At 32.8% G+C, this 19,806-nt stretch overlaps 2 protein-coding genes across 2 annotated transcripts in view; one reads left to right on the top strand and one right to left on the bottom strand.

Moving 5' to 3' along the window:
• LOC143198423 (uncharacterized) overlaps nt 1-19,806 on the bottom strand; it is a 128,126-nt gene that overhangs the window by 229 nt on the left and 108,091 nt on the right. The window contains 12 exon segments of the mRNA XM_076407622.1: nt 2-3,376; nt 3,687-3,824; nt 6,139-6,189; nt 7,538-7,621; nt 8,515-8,711; nt 12,939-13,158; nt 13,224-13,411; nt 13,474-13,601; nt 13,657-13,830; nt 13,887-14,549; nt 14,612-14,860; nt 19,645-19,738. Of these exon segments, the coding sequence (XP_076263737.1) occupies nt 2-3,376; nt 3,687-3,824; nt 6,139-6,189; nt 7,538-7,621; nt 8,515-8,711; nt 12,939-13,158; nt 13,224-13,411; nt 13,474-13,601; nt 13,657-13,830; nt 13,887-14,549; nt 14,612-14,860; nt 19,645-19,738 (5,561 nt within the window).
• The window catches only part of tzn (hydroxyacylglutathione hydrolase tenzing norgay), a 249,104-nt gene that overhangs the window by 163,818 nt on the left and 65,480 nt on the right, over nt 1-19,806 (top strand). The gene's annotated exons all lie outside the window — the stretch shown is intronic.

Here is a 19,806-nt window from a genome sequence, read left to right as displayed (position 1 = left end):
AACAATTTGAATGCTCTAGAAGGTACGATGTCAGGACTTGCTTCACTCCAAGAATCATAGTATTGTTTATATTCGTTATAATCACCATAAAATTCCTGTGGAGTTTGAGCAGGAGTACTGCTTTCCGTATCTCCCCGAAGAGGCGACAACAGACTGCTAAATTCTTCTGATGGTGTATCTCCGCTACTATCGACGCCTTCTTGAAGAATTCTCACTGCAGCATCATGTAGTTTTTCCTTGGGCATATTCCGAAACATTTGGGCTTTTTTTGATCGAAGGAGGCTTTGAATCAGCTCGTTAACAAGTTTCTCGTTAATCGGTGGTGAGTCCTCATCATTCTCATTACATTTTGTCAAAGGGAGACTGAGTTTGCTTCTACTAGGAGATAATTTGTTTTCCCCCTTTCGTTGCCTGATAGATAATCGACTGAACTTCTCTTCTTTACTCATCATAATTTCTTCTTCTTCCTCCTCAAGATCGCATTCATCCTGCAACAGTTTAAACAACCTAGAATGCGTCGCTGCTCGTTCATATCTTGTCAGTTTTTTGAGTTCGGGGAATTCCTCATTATCGGAAATGTGACGGGATATATCAGATATCACGCCCGAATCGACTTCTTCTTCCTCAGAATATTCCTCGAAAGATTTTACGCTGCTTTTCGTGGAGGCTGTTTTGCTTCTACTTTCAGCTGGAGCCTCAATTGCGGAAATTTTATGTTTCACTGAACATGTTATTTCTTCTTTTTCGTAAAGTTTTTGCTGTTTTTGAGTTATGCTTTGTCGTAACGCCTCAATACGCTCTTTGATAGTTTGCGGTTCTAACGATCTAGATCTACTATCGCTGTTTCGATTATTCCGATCAATTTCTGTTGGTTGTAATTCATCTTCTGATGATTCAGAATCGGATGTTTCATCTGAGTCTTGTTCTACATTGGTTTCAGAATAATTTTGATGACTTTCATAACATTCTTCATGGCTTATTGATTGTGTTTCTTTGGTTTCTTCAGTTATGCGACTCTTGCTAAAGCTACTATGTCTAGAGCTAGCAGAATCTGCTTCTTTAGATTCAACATCCTCTGTGCGATAATATGGTGATGGATAAATGCTTCTTTTTCGCGGTTTAAAGTCATCATCATCGCTTTTAATTTGACTCCAGAAATCTACCTCTTCGGATTCTTTATCACTGTCATTATTTGTTATTTCTTCTACCGCCGCGGTTTGTTTATTAATATTTTCATTTTCTGCTGCGCTTTGTTCAATTTGGTTATCGGACTCACTATTACCAGTGCTAATGTCATTAGAAACATCTTGCGGTTCATTATATTCTTCTTCTATAGTCTGAATAACGTTTCTCTTTTCCAAACTCTCTAAATTCCAAAGACCGGAGCTTTTCTGGATCTGTTCTAGTCTGGATGCAAAACTGTCTACTCTCATTAATGTCCCGCCTGATATAATTTCTTCCGTATCTTCCTCTTCTTTAAGTATATCGTATATACTGTTCCTATTAGATGATGGCAAATTGTCGAAAAACGAATTGTCAAATACAATTGTTGATTTTGACTCTTCTGTTTCCTTCATAATATTTAAACTAATTTCGTCTTTGGTATGTTCACTTTTACTTACAATAGTACATGTTTCATTCTCCACACCACTCATCACATGTTCAGCCTTTAAAATTTTATTATCACATTCTTTAACCACGTTAATACTGCTACTTTTCACATGGACCATTTCTTCGTTTTCAATCATACCCCACCAGTCTTCATCGTTTTGTTGCTTACTTTCATTACAATCCACATATTTACAAACTTCTCCTGATTTATCAACATTATTATATATATTCTCTATATTTTCACTCATGTTATCTTTAGGATTATTGTCGTCTGATCTTTCAGATGTTTCATTAGATTTTGAATAATGTTCAACTTTATTAGATGTTGTTAGATCAAACCTATTAATAGACTTTTCATTTTCATTTTCATTGTGTTTATCATCTAAAATATGACTATTATTTACCGTAAATGGCGACATGCATCGAGACGTGGATGATGTTTCAAATTTGAATGTTGCTGATGATTTCTCTTCCTTTGCGTATAATTTTGTCGTATTTCCACCGCTAGAGGAAACTGAGAGTTTTTCATTAGTCTCCTGGAATAGATTGATTTTATATTTAACGTTTTGCGATGAGAGAAAATCTTCTAATTCTTCTTCATCCTCGCTTTTCTGTTCAGCTATTGTGGTCACTTCACTTGCGACACTACTAGGCCTAAATGACCACCTACTGTCACCTCGTTCGCTTTCCTCATATATAACACTTAATTGATGTGGGATAATATCATCATTGTTTTCAACCACGATGATTTCGTCGTCCTCATCATCCTCGCTTTCTTCATCTGAAGATTCTTCACTATCAGATTCCGTCTCAAGGTAATCCTCCTCTGCGTATACGTTAATATTAGGTACTGATTTAATTGAGCTTAGTCTTCGAAGTTCTTGGACTTTTGGTTTAGCTTCTTCCTCTACTTCGGTTTCCGAATCTTCCGATTCTTCATTTTTATCAGGCGGTAAAGGAATGTTAATTTTTTCTTCGGAACAACTTGATGGGGTGATTGTAACTCGAGGGGCAGCTGACTTACTGCGTACCTCAAAATGATTTCTTAACGACTGAACACTATTATTGCTATTTTCTAAACTATTTCTTCGTTTTAAGGAAGGTTTTCGACCATTGTAAGTGGACATTTCGTCCATTGATGAGTATCCACTCAGTTCCTCGTTTTCTACCGCAGGAGGATAATAAGGATAGGGAGGCATCATTGGTGGATACCTGTAGTAATAGCTATAGAAATAGGGGTCGTAGTAAGGTGGATACACGGGGTATGGTGCATACTGATATTGCTCCTCAATGCTGGCCGGCCTTTCGGCAAATGGTTTCGGTGTTTGTGGTCGTTTTTGTTTCTCTGGCCTAGGTGGTGTACTTTGAGATCGTACAAAACCAGTAGAAGGCGTTTTTTGTTGGACATACGGTGGCCAATATGTGGGCATTGCTGGTGGCGGAGCCACAGTAGGCAGAGGAGTAGACCTACCGCTTCTCGAACTCCTTTCGCTCAGTTTCGACGAAGAATCCGATTGTTCGGTTGGATAAAATCCATTATAGTAGTCCGGCCAATATGGAGGCATGTATGGAGGTGCTGGTTGCGGTAATGGCGTGGATCGTCCACTTTTCGAAGAAATTTTATCGCAACTTTTAGACGAATCGGACGATTCTTGTGGATAAAATGTGGGATAATAATCAGGCCAATAGGGTGGTGGATAATAAGGATAATTATAGGGATGGTAAGCAGGATTATAGGGTATTTCTTCGTTGTAGTTGGCATTGGCTAGAATAAAATCAACAAATAGGATAACTACGGTTTTGGTTTGATGTTTTGAATGTATTCTGATTTGAGTGATATGAAATTAAAAAATAATGAGACAAAAGTAAAAGATGTGCATGTTAGTGGTTTTATATTGATCCACGAATGAATCATGCATTTATTTACGGTCTAGATTTTAATAAACGTAATAATTGTGTGGAATATACAAAAGAGACTGGAAGTGCTTGTATTGGTGTATGTTGTTTCGGTTTCTGATAGATCCAGGCTCTCTGATATATTACTAATTACGAGCATTATGATTATGTTATCTTACCACTACTGTCTGATGGTGCTGTCATGGCTTGTAATATTTTGAATGATCGGCTTGGTATGTTGCTTCCCATATATTTTTTAGGTTCAGGTACAACTTGTTCACTGGGATGAACGTATGGTTGGGGCTGGCCATTTCCTACTGTAATCAAATTATTATATGAATCCAATTGATACTGATATATCATTTATTTTTGTTTGAAAAAAGAATAAAGGACATGACCAGACTCATAGTATATGATTTAGCAATTGTTAATAAGCATATTTGATAGATTATTATTATGAGTCATTGTGGGTTTAGATATCTTTTATCAATCGCATATTTTATAAAAATGAATATGTTTTAATTATCACAGAGTTTGTTGTGTTTGCTGTGAACAATGGAGTGAGTAATTAAGTAAAATTATTTAAAAAAAATTGATAATTAATCAGTCAAGGCCATCTACGCTGAAAATATTGATTAACAAATTATTTACACATCATAAAATAAAAATGTAATAAAATAAATACGTCGCTTTCATAATATAGTACCATATAATAAAATTTATCCTAAAATACTAGTTAAATAATAATGCTATTAAAACAGCATGGTAACATGGTATTTGAGGTACATTCAGTAGAGTATTACATTTTCAGAACTAAAGAGCAAGGTATTAACGTACTGTTATTTTATTATTAATTAATTATTCAAACAAATATAAAATAAAGCTTGATATACGCCATAGTTAAGGGGACCCATGGCTATATTTTATGTTGATTGTAATTGTGACTGTCTATAAGTAACATTCGATAGTCAGCAACCAGATTCGCCAGTAACCAGGCTAAGAAGAAATGAATCCAATTTTAAGCAGTAAATTCACATTAAACAAGCTTTAGCTGACAAAAAAGAGAGAAAATGTAATTTTGAGAGCTACATGATTAATGTCTGCATACACTGAATATCAATAATATTAATTGGAAAACTTTTCATCGAATTTCACAGTTGTTTGTATTAATGAATGATCAGAAAAAATGATCTCTTTTTGTCTCTAGTCTGTTGGTTTATTGTTTTTCCATTGTTGCATGAAACTGTTGGACTAGTTCAAATTATTTGATCCATGTCTCGTTAGTTGTCTAATAGGGCGTTAGATTCAAAAACCTGTATGTTTGTATAATGAGGAGATGCTGAAGTCGATAGTCACTCTAAACATTATACAGATAAGGTTACGTTAATATCGAATTTGTATCTACATGCTCATAATTTGATTACGTACATCCAAATATCCATTCTAGGATAATGAATCTCAAATCAATGAATTATAAGACAGTTCTCAGTTCTTAAATGCCTCATTATAAATTGAATTTAGTGTATTAATATACTAGGAAATAGGAATGCCGAAAAAATATCGATAGTTTTGACCCATATTCTTTAAAAAAAATCTTGGTACTTTTTGCACTCCTAGAAGGAAAGTTTGAAAGTACTATATAGTATTTGTTTGTGTCATATAGTATGTTGTCTTTATTATTAAGCTAATCAACGTCGAACATTGTAAATAATAATAGTTCGAAATGTTTTGCCGTGATGAATTCCTTTCAAGTTACTTATAACGCAAATATCATAAATATAAACGTTTTGAGTACGTACATCGTAAAACATTACGATAGAAACTTCAGTTGCCAGATGCTAACACTAGTTAAGCGTAGTACCGAAATATAAAAAGAAATTCTGGCATCAGCTATACATATAATATAAATCGTTCTTTTCGCAAAATTAGCTTAGTAAATAGATTAATGGAACTTCATCGGTCATTTATTCCTTTTCTAAGTCAGATAATTATTTAAAGAATTCGGACTGAAATATTATAAAAATATTTAGTTGTAGATCCTGTGTTCGTTTATTATAAATGAGTATGTGTTATTTCGACATTGATAAGAAAATTGTAAGTGACGTAGACATATATATTATTTCAAAGCTTTCTTTGTAAAAATGGCACATGTAAATGGATATAAACTAAGAGAACTATAAGTAAGGTATTGCATTCAATGAAAGAGTGTCTATTTTTTAGGAGTGGAAATGTTGGCCACAATTCTCTTCAAAATGAAAATGATAAATGCGTCTAGAATATTTTAATCATTTTCGTTGCAAAACAAATAAATGCAAATGGGGTAGAATCACCTAATATTTTTGTTGTAATAAACTATTCAAACTACGCCAACTTTGATTCCATCAGGAACTAGTCCTCAGACAAACAATGTATTAAATTTAATAACAGTTTTATTTATGGCTTTGAATTTATGAATGAGTATATTTATTTTATATATGTTAGGAATATTTTATCTGGACATAAGACTGGAGCTATAATTTCAAGAGAGTTATCAAAAAGAAAACAACGTTATATATTCTTAATAGAGATACTTTTATAATTATCAGTAGTTAGTTACTTACTTTAATTGGAAAAAATAAATGAAATACTAACCTTCTTTTCGGGCTGGCTTAATTTTACTACTACCTATATGGTGTTGCGGAACTAAAATGATATTCTCAATGTTAAACAAATTTTTATATAATATTTAGTATTTACTAGTTTATAATGTAAACTAGCCCAGAAATTAAGATAAAAGCATGCATTTATTTAACATTTTCAATACAGGAAGGTACAAAAAATGCGAAACTGATAGAGAATTGCAAAAAATATAAAATTTAATTTTCAGTATTCTTTAACATGCTCATTCTAGATTATTATTATTTATTGCTGCATATATTGTCATAAATTTTGTTTTCGAAACCTTTAGCAACGTCTTTAAGGTATCTGCACAATTAAATATACTACTCCTTGGGATATCTGGAATGAAAGGTTCTGGGAAATCTGTTTCTGGAAAAGGGAAATGAAAAGTTTCTTGAATGATCGTCAAGCCGTTTCCATTCATATAAATATCTTCCTATCGACTAATACAAACTAAATTTCATTTGTTTTTATTCTTGCCCACAGCGGAAGAGAATGGAGTATCTTTTGTTTAGTTTATAAATGAAAATAGATTTCCTAGATCTTCCATAGTAGGTAATGCAAAAAAGTGCCTGATACTGAAACAACTGTTGCCTAGCTGTGTTAACTGCTGTTATAAATGTATTCTTCAATGAAAAATTTCAAATTACTTGCGCACTACTGAAATTTCAACAGTTTAATACAATAATTGTATTATTTGTAATAAAAAGGGACAGTAGAATCCCTACTGATATTCGTACAGTAGGTTATAATATAAAGTTTTTTCAGATAAACATGATGCATATAACAGACGAATATTTGATATTAATACATTGAAAATTACCAGGTATACGTAATAATTTTTTTTATAAGTTGAAGTACTTTTTAATTATTATTTAAATAATTAAAATAGAAAAATAATTCCAATTAATTTCAATTTTAAAATACTGTCACTTAATAAGTCACTGACAATAGGTTGACAATTGATAAATGAATGTCTACAGTTGTTAAAAATGTAACATAAAATGGCATGACGAATATTTTATGATAAAAATGTTATTATACACTTTCAAAAAATTAGGAATTTTTCAGTAGATATCTCACTATTTTTAAACTGAAATTAAATTTGAATATAAGTTTAATTTAACTGTTAGGGTATAATGAAACTATTTCAGTTTTAATATATTCTGTCAATAAATTATTGACAATATTTTTAAATAAAATATTTGTATTGAAAGATATTCAAAAATAACATAATAAACTTTATTTATTCATTTGGCGAAAAAAAAAAGGATCAATATGAAATAAAAAGGTTTTTTCATAAGATATGTTCTGGGCTAGTCTTTTTTAAGAACAAACCAACACCATTATATTATAAATAAAGTGTTTATACCGCTTTCATCTAACATTCTAAATATTCTAGAAGGTATGTAGCCTCCTCTATATCTTGGATCTTCCTCGTGCTGTATTTCAATATCTAAAAAGCACACCATACTCAAACAATGTTAGTGTAAACATATTATAATGCTGAATAACTGTTACTAAACACAAATTTTAAAATAAGATTCTTAATTATCTTTAAAATAAGAGATCTTATTTTAGATGAGTATTTATGATATTTTCATAACTAAATACAACGTTTGCACGTCAGAAATCAAATACTCTGATTAGCTATGTTTTAATAAACATCAAATTAATTATTAGGTTTTGGAATTAATTCTTAGCGTTTTAACACAGTCGTTGGATATTACGTTATGACAGTAGGCATATACGAGATATATTACTTCAACGAACGTAGGAAACTTCTAGTCCACTAGTCAAATTAACTATCCAATTGTAGATATTTATGTGCTAAGTGTGGTAAGCTATCAATGCCAGTTGCAAGTCATATTTATTTATTTGATAGTGTTAGAAGAGATTTATTATGAACTGCTAAATAAACCTATAACTAAAGATCGCTTCTAACTACCCTAAAAACACGACAAAATGATTTTTTCAATATTTAAATAGAACCTTCTGTCTCAACCGTCATACTGTCCAGCTGTTACCTCGTTCAACAACCACTTTAAAAGCGTTTTCGAAAAATAGTTTTTGGACAAGAGTTCAGAAGTATGAAGATTTCAAAAATGGATTCTTTCTTACCTTCGGAATATAGATTCTTTTATAAAAATGCTACAAATTAATTCCAATAACCTGATATAAAAAAGAAAGTTAAAACTTAAAAATAAAAACAAACGCGTTAAAATATTTTTCTATGATTAAGATTAGTACATATTAATCAGCCAATAAAGTTCTTTAGCGACAGCTATTTGACATTAAAGTAAAAACGAACGTCAAACGTCATATTCAATATTTCGAAGCTTTACAGACCTTGCTTAAAATGTCCATTATCATTGATTTTCATTTTTCTGACTTGTTCGGTCATCTCCTGGGGATATCTGGGCGAATGTTGAGTGACAGGGGTCTCGTCATCTTCATCGTCATCAGTTCGGGTGAATTTCTGGATCGCCTTGAAGGAATTCGATTGCGTCGGTTGATTACCCCAACTCTGTTGACGGCTGAGATTCCTAAACAAACGTGAACGTTATTATTTTACCGGCATGCTTGATTAAAACGTTTTTTACGATCGAATAAACGGAGGTAAATAGGGAGGATACGGAAAATTATGGTAATACATGACGGAGGCGCGGTCTGGCTACGTTACATTAAAATCGTTGCTGAACTTACGACTGATCCATAAACCAGCATTAAAAGCTTTTTTCTCCATATAACAGTTTCCGATCTATATTTAGCCACACAAGTGGTAAAAATCTTGTTGCCGTATTACGTAACTGCTTTATTTAACACGTAATATCAGTTCAATTAATTTAATTAATATTTTATCTTCGATAATAAAAACGTTTCTAGATGGTTGCCAGCAAATGGCGACACCTACGATACGGTTCGAAAAACTGGACGTTTATAATTTTTATAAAAATAGTTCTCGTTCCTGCTTGTTTAGTCTTTAGAATTGAGCAAATATCGCGGTTTACTTATTCACATGGATACGGCGCTTTTCAGGTTATTAACCGAATTAAACGAGCCTGGTCTTTTTTTCCGCACTGCTATCCAGACAGTATTTATTTTACGTTCAGCTTCAAATATCTGGTTCATTTCACGGACATCACTGTATATATATAACGCATTACTAAAGGTGCAAATATGCGTTTTTATATATTCCTGTATTTATTTTACGTTTAGGTTCAAATATCTAGATCGTTTCGCGAACTTTACTATATATAAAATATTAGTAGGATGCCGTTTTATGTTTCCTCCGCTTCGTAGTGACCCAGATTTGCGAAAGTGTATAAAAATAGTCAATGTTACATATGTAAGATTTTTTTTAAAGTTTTCCACCCAATTTCTTGTAAATAGTACAAACTTTTATTTCCACCTATTTGCTATATATTCGATTGAAAAATTATTTCAACATTTACCGATGGTAATTCGTTTTTTTTTCATAATTATTTTAATAGATTATATTTAAAGTAATATTAAACGTAAAACATATAGTACCTACTGACCAACAAAAACAGTGTCAAAACCAAAGTTTATTTATGAGATATTAGGTGCTCCCATGTATTTTAACTAGTTACATTTATTGATGAAAATATTATATATCAATGAAAACAACCATTAGATTTGATGGTTCCCTACATAAAATAATAGTTAGTGGTTTAGTGTAAATGTTTCATTTTCGACATTCGTTAGTTTAGTTATTTGATTTGTGGAAATCTACTACTGCCGAAATCCGAAGTGCCGGAGTTGTCGTTGACATCATCATGACAAAGAACGATCTAGATGACTTTTCTTTTCTTTTTATTTCTTCTTAAACAAAACAGAGAAGTTTTCTGTTGCGCATTGTTAATGGAGATGAAAAGTATATTTATTGAGACAGTCTCAAGCGCAATAGGTCATGGGTCGATGCCATGGCGGAAAATTCATTTCCATAAAGTTTTGTGTGTATGGTGGGATTAGCAAGGTGTAGTGTACTATGAGCTAAACACAAATGAAGTTGTTATTGAAGATGTCTGCAAACGTCAATTACATAAATTGAATGACATATTATTGCAAAAAAAACTGTCAATAGCGACAGCTGGGAAGCTCTTTCGCACCCAGCGTACTTACCGGACATAACACCTTCTGATTACCACTGATTCTAATTTTTAGTTCTTCGTTACTTGTTGATAAATTCAGTACATTTCTTATCGTCATCGTTCTTTTTAGCTTCGTTAAATTTCTGGTTACTTTCTAAACTCAAATAACCCCTTTAAAGTTACCGTCTTGACTCGATTTAAGGAATTAGGGGATTAAGAGTGAATTGAACAAGAACATTCTAGAAATCGCAATAAACAACTTCGGAGAATAGAAAAAATTTAGGTAGGAATGAATTATGTATGAAAAATAAATAATGCGTTTGTTTCATCAACCATCAAGCGGACACTATATTTAAACATTTTAGAAATATACTAATGACATTCAAATTGAGTAGTTTTTTAATTATGGCATAATGTATGACATCTAGAAACAAAAGACAATATCTGAAAATGTTCATTAATGAATATCGTTTTTTTTTAAATTGTTGAATAACAGTTTAGTTATAACCAGCGTTCTATCTCAATATTTAAAGTTCATAAATCGAGTTAGGAAAGTTTTTATAGATCTCTATGGAACTTTTTGTTAATTTTGAATATTTTTGAATGTGATGCTTTTGAAATCTTAATAAAAGTTTAGTTATTGAATTTTAAAGAAAATACCTTTACTCTCATTGGGCTATTTATATTGTTGAAAAGCTAACCCTTATGGGATAAGGTTCCTGAACTGCTATCAATTCTATGGTAAAATATTGTTAGTAAGAAAATAATTTCTGATTTGCACTGTTCAATGTTCTCCCATTTTAAACAAAATACCACACAATTACACTGAAGTTAGTTTTTGTCTGAAGTTAAGACAAAATTGATATAATCAATATATTAAATTACTTTTATCATAGCGGTTTATTAAATTAGGTAATTATTTAATAATTAATTTAATAATTAGTTACTTGTTATTTATTCATAAGAAATATTATTATTGTCATTATTTTATTATTTAAAAGAGAAGTTAAATGATGATAAAAGTTATTAGTTATTTGGCTGATATGATCTATTAAATGATATATATGTCATATTTTAAATTATATTTGGTTTACAAAATGTTTTTAAATTATTGGAAATTATAATAAACCATTTGAGTTTGTATAAGATTCAAAAAGTTTTGGTGTAAGCATACATAATACATGAAAGTATAACATAAAAAGATCATTATATATTAAAGAATTATAAGAAATATACATATATAACAGATAATAATAAATTGTTCCAATAAACATTTAATATTAAACCAGAGTACATAGACAAACTTTCACACACATTAAAAGGAGCATCCTATTCATATATTTTTAAAAAATTGGAATTACATTGATATAAATTAGTTCTTGTAAACTACACAATCTGTTTAATTGAGATTAGATGTAGTTAACTAAATAAAAAAATATGCTAACATTACATAAAATACTGTTAACTTAACGCGGCGGAAACAAATTAATTAAAATTGTGATTACACATTAATTATTAGTTGCTTAAAATAATGACAAAGGTAGATTTATTTCTATAGATATAGATATACAGATATGTACGTAACCCCTACAGCATTAAACTTTCTAACTTATTGATGATGTATGAATATCCATTTGTATAGTAACATTTTATATAAATGTTATATTTACGACTATCCTACACGTTATAGAATACGTATTTGGAAATTTTATAAATAGCTATTTATAAAATTAGAAAAATATACATTTTTGATAAACACAAAACATACCTGGCAAGTTTTTTCAGGCTGTATTTATTTTATCTACGATCTGTTCCGACAACTTGGATAGCTTCATGAGCACTGTTATATTTAATCTGCTGGTAAAGATACAAGTATGTTTTTTATATTTACGGTTGACCTACATTGTAGTGGATGTGTACAAAAATAGGAAATATTTGAGTAAAAAAGTACAAGGTCTGGGTAACAATGACGAAATTTCCTTATTGTCTCCTTATAAATAGTTTCAGAATAGTTGAATTGCGTTTCATTTTATTTATACTTTTTTAAAAACATTTCTAATTTAGAGTCTTCTTTTTACCAAGTAGAATTTATGTGGCTAGACTTATTACTGGTTTCTGGGTGGGTTTCGAACCATCGCCCGATAATAAAATTTCAGAAGTCATCCGGCCCAGCTTGGTTATTGGCGTTACAGGAAAGGTTGTTTTTGTTATGCATTGTCCTTTCTTTGTTTGTCGTTTGAACAGGATTCTAATCAATTATCATCGAGTCAGTATGAGGATAATCTCGTTGCTTTGATCATTGCTCTATCGAGTCGTTTAATTCATTTTATCAATTTATTCATTTTTGCCCTATATTCTAAATTTTGACTACGGATAGATTAATTTAAAGTCTAAAAAATAGCTTTCATTTACACCTGATATTAGTTAGTTAAAAACAAAACACTTGAAAACATATAAATTCAGAAAAAAAAAGATTCTGAATGGATGTACAATATTCAATTTTGGGGAATAGCATCGGGATACGTAGTTGAAGATGCAGTGGATCTACAATCAAACCATGCAAAAATCTACACCCTAACACTAGCAAATCCAATATCACACATATTTAGTGCAGTTTTTCTTACATATATTTATTGTAGTCTCGGACATTCTATTTACCTTTCGCTTCCTGGTGTTACAGGTTGATTTCTACCCTCAACTTGAATCGGGATAATTCGTACACCTTCGCTTTCTACTCTGCTCTGTTGCTGCACAGTTTGTCTAGTTTGTTGGTAATAATTCTGATTGTTTTGTGATTGTTTCTGCTGATATTGATTTGGACTAGCTATTTGTGGCTGATAGGGACTTGGACTTGCTGGTTGCTGTTGCCTTGGTGGATCTACATAATAGGGTGGTGATTAGAAGGTATATTTTCGTAGACTATATTGTTGCCTTTTCATTTACTTTGTTGTTGAGGCGGGGTGCCTTGATGTCCAGGATGTTGAAACACTAAGGGCTGAGTCACATAAACAGCGTTAGGACTTCTTTCGTTTTCTGGCTCAGCATCTTGTTGATAAGGAACTGAGCGAATTTCAATGTGCACGGGAAATGAATTGGGTGAATATTGCTGATTTGGCGGAGTTTGAGCGGGCCTTCGAATAAAACGTTATTGTGTAAGTAAATACCATTTTGTCGTATTTTTAATGCTAAATACCTTGGAGAGAATTGATTAGTCTGCTTAACAGGTGGTTGAGGTGGTGCTGGTGAAGTTTTGGCAGGTTGTTGCCATCTTTGTTGCATACTTGGTGCAGCTGCAGTTTGTGCTGGTATGTATTGGATTCCCTGAGAAACAATTAACAAAATTATTGAAATATGATATAATGGAAGCCTTAGTTACTTCTTCTTCATCCTTTCGAGCCCATGGCGGTAATTCTTGTTGCGGCTGTACATTTTTCTGCTGCCATGGTCTAGGTGCTTCTTTGAGTGTTGGTGTTCCGGGTGATTGAGATTGGGGTTGACGATCGGGCGGTGTTGGAGGAGTAACTATCTTTTGCTGATGCGATGGTTGAGACTTAAAATTAAAAATTGTACTACTTCCTTGTGATATGGATATTATTTACTACCTACCGATTGATTTAATGGAGGAATATATAATGATCCAACATTAGAGCTAACAGTTCTTTGAGGTTGTTCTTGTCTGGGCAATGTTGGTTGGCGTTCAACGACTGGAGGATGGTACGCAGTAGGCTTCGGAGACTCAACGGATCTTTCTTGGTATTGGGATTGCGGGGCTGGTGGTGTATATGACTGTGATACTGGTTGATATTGAGGTGGACTTGGCGGCTGGTATTGTCTTGGAGTTTGTTGTTGAGGAGGAGATGGTGGTTGATATTGCTGTTGTGGTGATTGGTATTGTTGTTGCGGTGGTTGATATTGTTGTTGTGGTGGTTGATATTGTTGTTGTGGTGGTTGATATTGTTGCTGTGGTGACTGATACTGTTGTTGTGGTGGCTGATACGGCTGAGCTGGACGTTGTTGTTGAACAGGTGGCGATGCTGGTTCTTGATACATTTGCTCAACAAATGATTTCCTAGGTGTTGGTCCACCAGTTTTTCGTAGTAAGCTCATTGGATTTTCCGGGATGATTTTAGTCATGTCTGGCCTTTCTAACACTTGATTGTCCCCCGTCGTAACTTTTTGTGTAGGCAAGGGACATGTTGGAGGAGGTGGTGGAGGAGGAATATTCTTTTGCATTGGAGGTGGCGGCGGTGGACCTGGGAAAACTTGTACCTAAAATTATATACCAAAGATTAGATCATATTTATATTTAATGCATATGTAGCAGTATTTACCTGAGTTTGAGGCCTTAATGCGGCCAAAGCTGATGGTGGAAGAGGACCAGCGTTTGGAGCAGGTGGAGGTGGAGCTCTAGGCATATCGGCAACTCCTCCGAGGTTAGCGTTACGTTCAATTCTACGTTGCATTCTAGGTGATCGTACCTCAGAGAGGTCGATTCCGCCTGGGGTATAAGTGAAAGGTTTCTTATCCTTTGTCATCATGGCATTCTGAACGCAAGGTGGTGGATCCATTTTCTCTAAAGTCTAGCATATTTATATTATATTATCTTTTGTTTTTTTACAAATTAACTAAGCATTGTCTAATTATACTGGGGTTTAAATTTGGTCATTAAGTGTATCAGTTAATTTTTATAGATTTGTAGAAATTTTTCTCATAAAAATAGACCAGCGAACTTAATCTTAGAAATGTATACATCATCAAGGAGTTGGAGGTCAAGTTTGGAGAATATATGAAGGAAGTTCCATAATCCAAATTCAAAATTATCAAGATGATGTAGCAGTATACTAGCACTTCCTTGTCTAATAATTATCTTTCCTGATTAAGTTTCCGCATGGTTTGTTCCGTATGTAAAGCAACTTCATGTTTCAAACATTGTTATCCCCAACAACGTTGCAAATTGATACCTGTGCTTTACGAAGCTGTTTTACTTGTTTGAATTCATATATAATACAGTGCCAAATGTGCTGTATTTCAGTTGACGTACAATTATCGTTTTTGTTATTTTTGTTCTTCTTTGGGTATATATACTGACTCTTACTTTGAGCAGGAAAATGATAAAACTCATCCAGGCTTTCTACAATGTTAGCTTCTTCGTACGAGTGCGACATGATTTGTCAAATTTGAGATGCGAATAGATGTTGAGGCTTCTAGCATTCTTTAGGATACAGTTCTCCTTACAGAGCAATTTTGTTTAATGAATAAATTAATTTATGAAGAAAGTACAAAAGTTTTGAAAACTGATGAAACAGGCAAGGGCAGGTATAGTAGTACCAGATAATACAGGAGAAGATTATATTTACTGCTGAAGTAATAAGGCCAATTCGTCAAGCTGCAGGAGCTTTTGCTTCTCTAACATGGTGCGTTTGGAATAAAGGAAATATTTAATTCAATTTGAAATAAGTTTTTTTATCTCTCGAACCTTTTTCATCAATGCTCCAAGACAATATGGTAATATGACTTCGAGGCATACTCGTTGTTATACCCTGAGCTTGAAGTATTTCAAATGAAATTTTTATTGCAAATTCTACATGTTTCTCTCCGATGTTATAATAGAAATGAAGTTATTTTGTTCAAATGAAGTCGACAATCAGTGCACCATTAAGGTACAAATCTAGACATGTAGATTACAGTGGCTTGGATATGTCTGTTGAATGAAAAGTTAAGGTATTCCTGACATATTTCGGTGGCGAAATCGACCTTTTAACTGGAGATGTAGCGAGCAGCTTCGCAAAACACATCGATCAAAATCATAGAAAGCGATGTGAATGCTAAGAGACTAAAATTGTCCGAGGCCAGAACAGCCTCGACAAATAACTAATTAATAAAATTTTCTGCATTTCCAACAGCGACATATGGATTAAAAATTACACATCCTCCCCGAGCACCGGCTATGGATTGATGATGATAATTCTATTCAACAAAGTTATGTAGCTCACGTAGACTTGTAGTTTAATATCCTGAAAGTTTGCGTATTATTCTTTCAAGATCCCAAAAAAATTACTAATTTTACGCTCAAAGAAAATATCTACAAAAACTAAATCATCCACCTAATAATTAAATAAGCATAAATTAATTTAAATTTTATTCGCATTACAATAATTTCATGGATTAAATCTGGACTCGTATAAAATCTATAAATATTAAAACACAATAAATGAAAAGGAAGTTGTGGTTTGTTCATGAGTTTTTATCTGTTAATATATTGCATTAGCCTACGTCCGAGACAGGAGAATAAGTAATAAAGCAACTGAAACAATAGCTAAAATGTTGTGTGCGTATTCATTATTTTAAGCATAATTTATAATGTGAAATTATATTCCACATCAAAGAATTCATTTTTAACTTATTTTCTTTACAGAGAGGATTATAATTAAGATCATTATCAATCAAGTGTGTTAATACACTAATTATAATTAGTTTTAACAACTGGATATGAGTTTGAATATAATATTAAAATTGAAGTAAATCAAGAAAAAAAATCTGAGATCTCAGAACGACGATTTGAAATCTTATTCTACTGATAGGCACTTACTATATATATTCGAGCTTAACAATGAAAATACAGTAATGTATTAACAAAAATAGCTTTATTGTTTTTCAAAGTATTCTGCTTGATGATCAATACTGACTTTTTGGCTAGTCAAATAGATGGTTATTTCAATCGATGTGTGAGAGCTTCCGTTGTCATGATGAAAAATAATTCTTCGGTGCTGCTAGCTTCTTCATATTTCAAGTACTTCTGTTATACAAATGGTTGTGTACCATTCGGAATCCACTATTCTACGTTGCTACAACGGCATGGTTGCCACGTTTGTCTAGTTAATCCGAAGAAACAGGAAATCATTTGCTTTGAAGTACTTCACGCATGATCAACTTTGTTGAATTTAGTTTGTCTTGGAAGATCCATACAGTTATTGTTGTTTTGTCTGGGGCTTATTTGCATATATCCTAGATCCATTACCTTTGTAGATACTAAACAAGCTTTTAATATGGCGCGATTGTACATTTTGATGCTCGTCATATCAATGTATAAGGATGACTTAATCTCACGATATACATGAGGATTTTGCAATATTATTTGACGTATAGCACGTTTGCAATGTTTTCTGGTACGACTAATTTTGATTTGATGACTTGATTTGAACTGACTTTCGTCCCCGACTTTCGTTTCGCTGTGTTAAATGCAATTGATGTACTCCTATCTTGGTAATCCATGTTCAAAGTTGTAAAAAATAATCGCAATAAACTGTTCACGAGTTAACTCCATATTTTCAGTGAAACAAAATATTCAAGTCTCTATACACAATTATATATAAGTCTCTATGTACAAGTTGTACGTAAGCAATAAAAGGTTTTGAACAAAGTTATGGTTATAAAGGACAAAGTTTTGGTAACCAACTGGAGTCTAACAACACTTGGTATTGCCAATACTCAATGTATAAATAAGAACCATGTATAACTTTCTTTGGATTATTGTAAACTATTATTGAGTTTTATAGTGATAATTAAATTTTTTTTAGCAACTTTAGCGAAGTATGATTTTTCAAACGCAACAACAGGTCAATTGACATTGTCATTGACAGTCAATCAAACATAACAGGTCAATTGAAATGGTCTTCGGCTGACACATAGATGGCGCTACTAGAATTAAATCCATATGACTTTTAGTTAACGTTAACCCTCAAAAGATGCGTGTATAAATTTGACAGCTGTCGGATCATTAGTTTGTGAATTATAGCATTTTGAGTGAAGCAACTTTTGTTATTGTGAAAAAATGGATAAAAAAGAATTTCGCGTGTTGATAAAATATTGATTTTTGAAGGACAAAAATACAGTTGAAGCAAAAACTTGGCCTGATGCCGAGTTTCCGGACACTGTCCCAGGAAAATCAACCATCAAGGATTGGTATGTTAAGTTTAAACGTGGTGAAATGAGCACCGAAGAAGGTGAACGGACAGGACGTCAAAAAGGGGTTGTTACCGACGTAACATTACAACATTAAAAAAATCCAGGAAATTGAATGAAATAGCAGACACTCTAAAGATATCAACTGAACGTGTACTTCATATCATTCACGAATATTTAGGTATGAGTAAGCTCTGTGCAAAGTGGTTGTCGCGCGGGCTCACTTTTGATCAAAAATAACGACGATGATTCGGAGCAGTGTTTGAAGATGATTAAGCATAATAAGCCACAGTTTTAGCATCGATATGATATCGATCATGGTTCCATCATTTCACTCCGAAGTCCAATCGACAGTCATCCGAGTGGAATGCACACGATGAACCCGCTCCAAAGTGTGGGAAAATGCAACAGTTGGCTGTCAAGGTTATGGCGTCTGTATTTTGGGATGTGCCTGGAATAATTTTTATTGACTACCTTAACAAAGGAAGGACCATCAACAGCGACTATTACATAGCGCTATTGGACTATTTGAAGGATGAAATCGCCGAAAAACAGCCGCATTTGAAGAAAAAGAAAGTGCTGCTTCACCTAGACAATGCAATGTGTCACAAGTCAGTGAAAACGATAGCAAAAATCCATGAATTGGGCTTCAAGTTGCTTCCTCATCCACAGTATTTACCAGATCTGGGCCCCAGCGACTATTTCCTTTTCTCAGATTTCAAAAGAATGTTCGCTGGGAAGAAAATTTCGTCGAATGAAGAAGTGATCGCCGATACTGAGGCCTATTTTGAAGCAAAGGACATATCGTACTAAAAAAATGGTATCGACGAGTTGGAGGGTCGCTATAATCAGTGTATCACCCTCGATGGGAATTCTGTTGAATAAAAAAACTAATTTTGCCAAAAAAAATTGTTTTACTATGTTAGGCCGGAGACTTTTCAATTGGCCGGTTAGAAGCATGTAGCCTCCACATGAACACGTATGAAATGCTAAAGCGTACCAAACTATTACACTATTAAGCTGTACTAAGTGTATAAATGTTATGTGTGCAAACAATAGATTACATTTATTTATTTTATTTAGGCAAGTAAACTTAAATATGTGAAGCAAACCTTCCGATCCAAAGAGTTTTAATGTAGAACTAAGAAAACATGTTAAATATACAAATAAGCAAAATGACGCCCTATAGGATATAACACTAATACCAGAGCTTTAACATACATGAAGTTACGAAAGTATCTAATGCCATATAGTATTCGTTGTACATCCTTTTTTATATGCATATATTACAATCTCATATATTGTAATTCCCTCGAAATTAAGTCCCGGTTATAGTAATATTAGTTACGCTGTCGTTTTATTAATATATGAATATAATATTCCATTTTTTAATTTTACTAACCTCTAAGGGAGTTTTCTCACAAGATACCGGTGTTGAAGTTGCAGAATAGAGCTGTGGCCCACAATTCGGACCTGCTATGGAGAGCCGTGTTAGTCTGAAACAAAAATACTAGATGAAGAATTAGCAAATAGAACAAGATTATTGAGTAGAGGTGCCCATATA

Source organism: Rhynchophorus ferrugineus, unplaced genomic scaffold (genome assembly GCF_030347505.1).
Source record: "Rhynchophorus ferrugineus isolate W39M unplaced genomic scaffold, kcgeb_rfMv2 rfM1, whole genome shotgun sequence".
Classification (NCBI taxonomy): domain Eukaryota; kingdom Metazoa; phylum Arthropoda; class Insecta; order Coleoptera; family Curculionidae; genus Rhynchophorus; species Rhynchophorus ferrugineus.
This window is presented reverse-complemented; position numbering and strand designations above follow the sequence as displayed.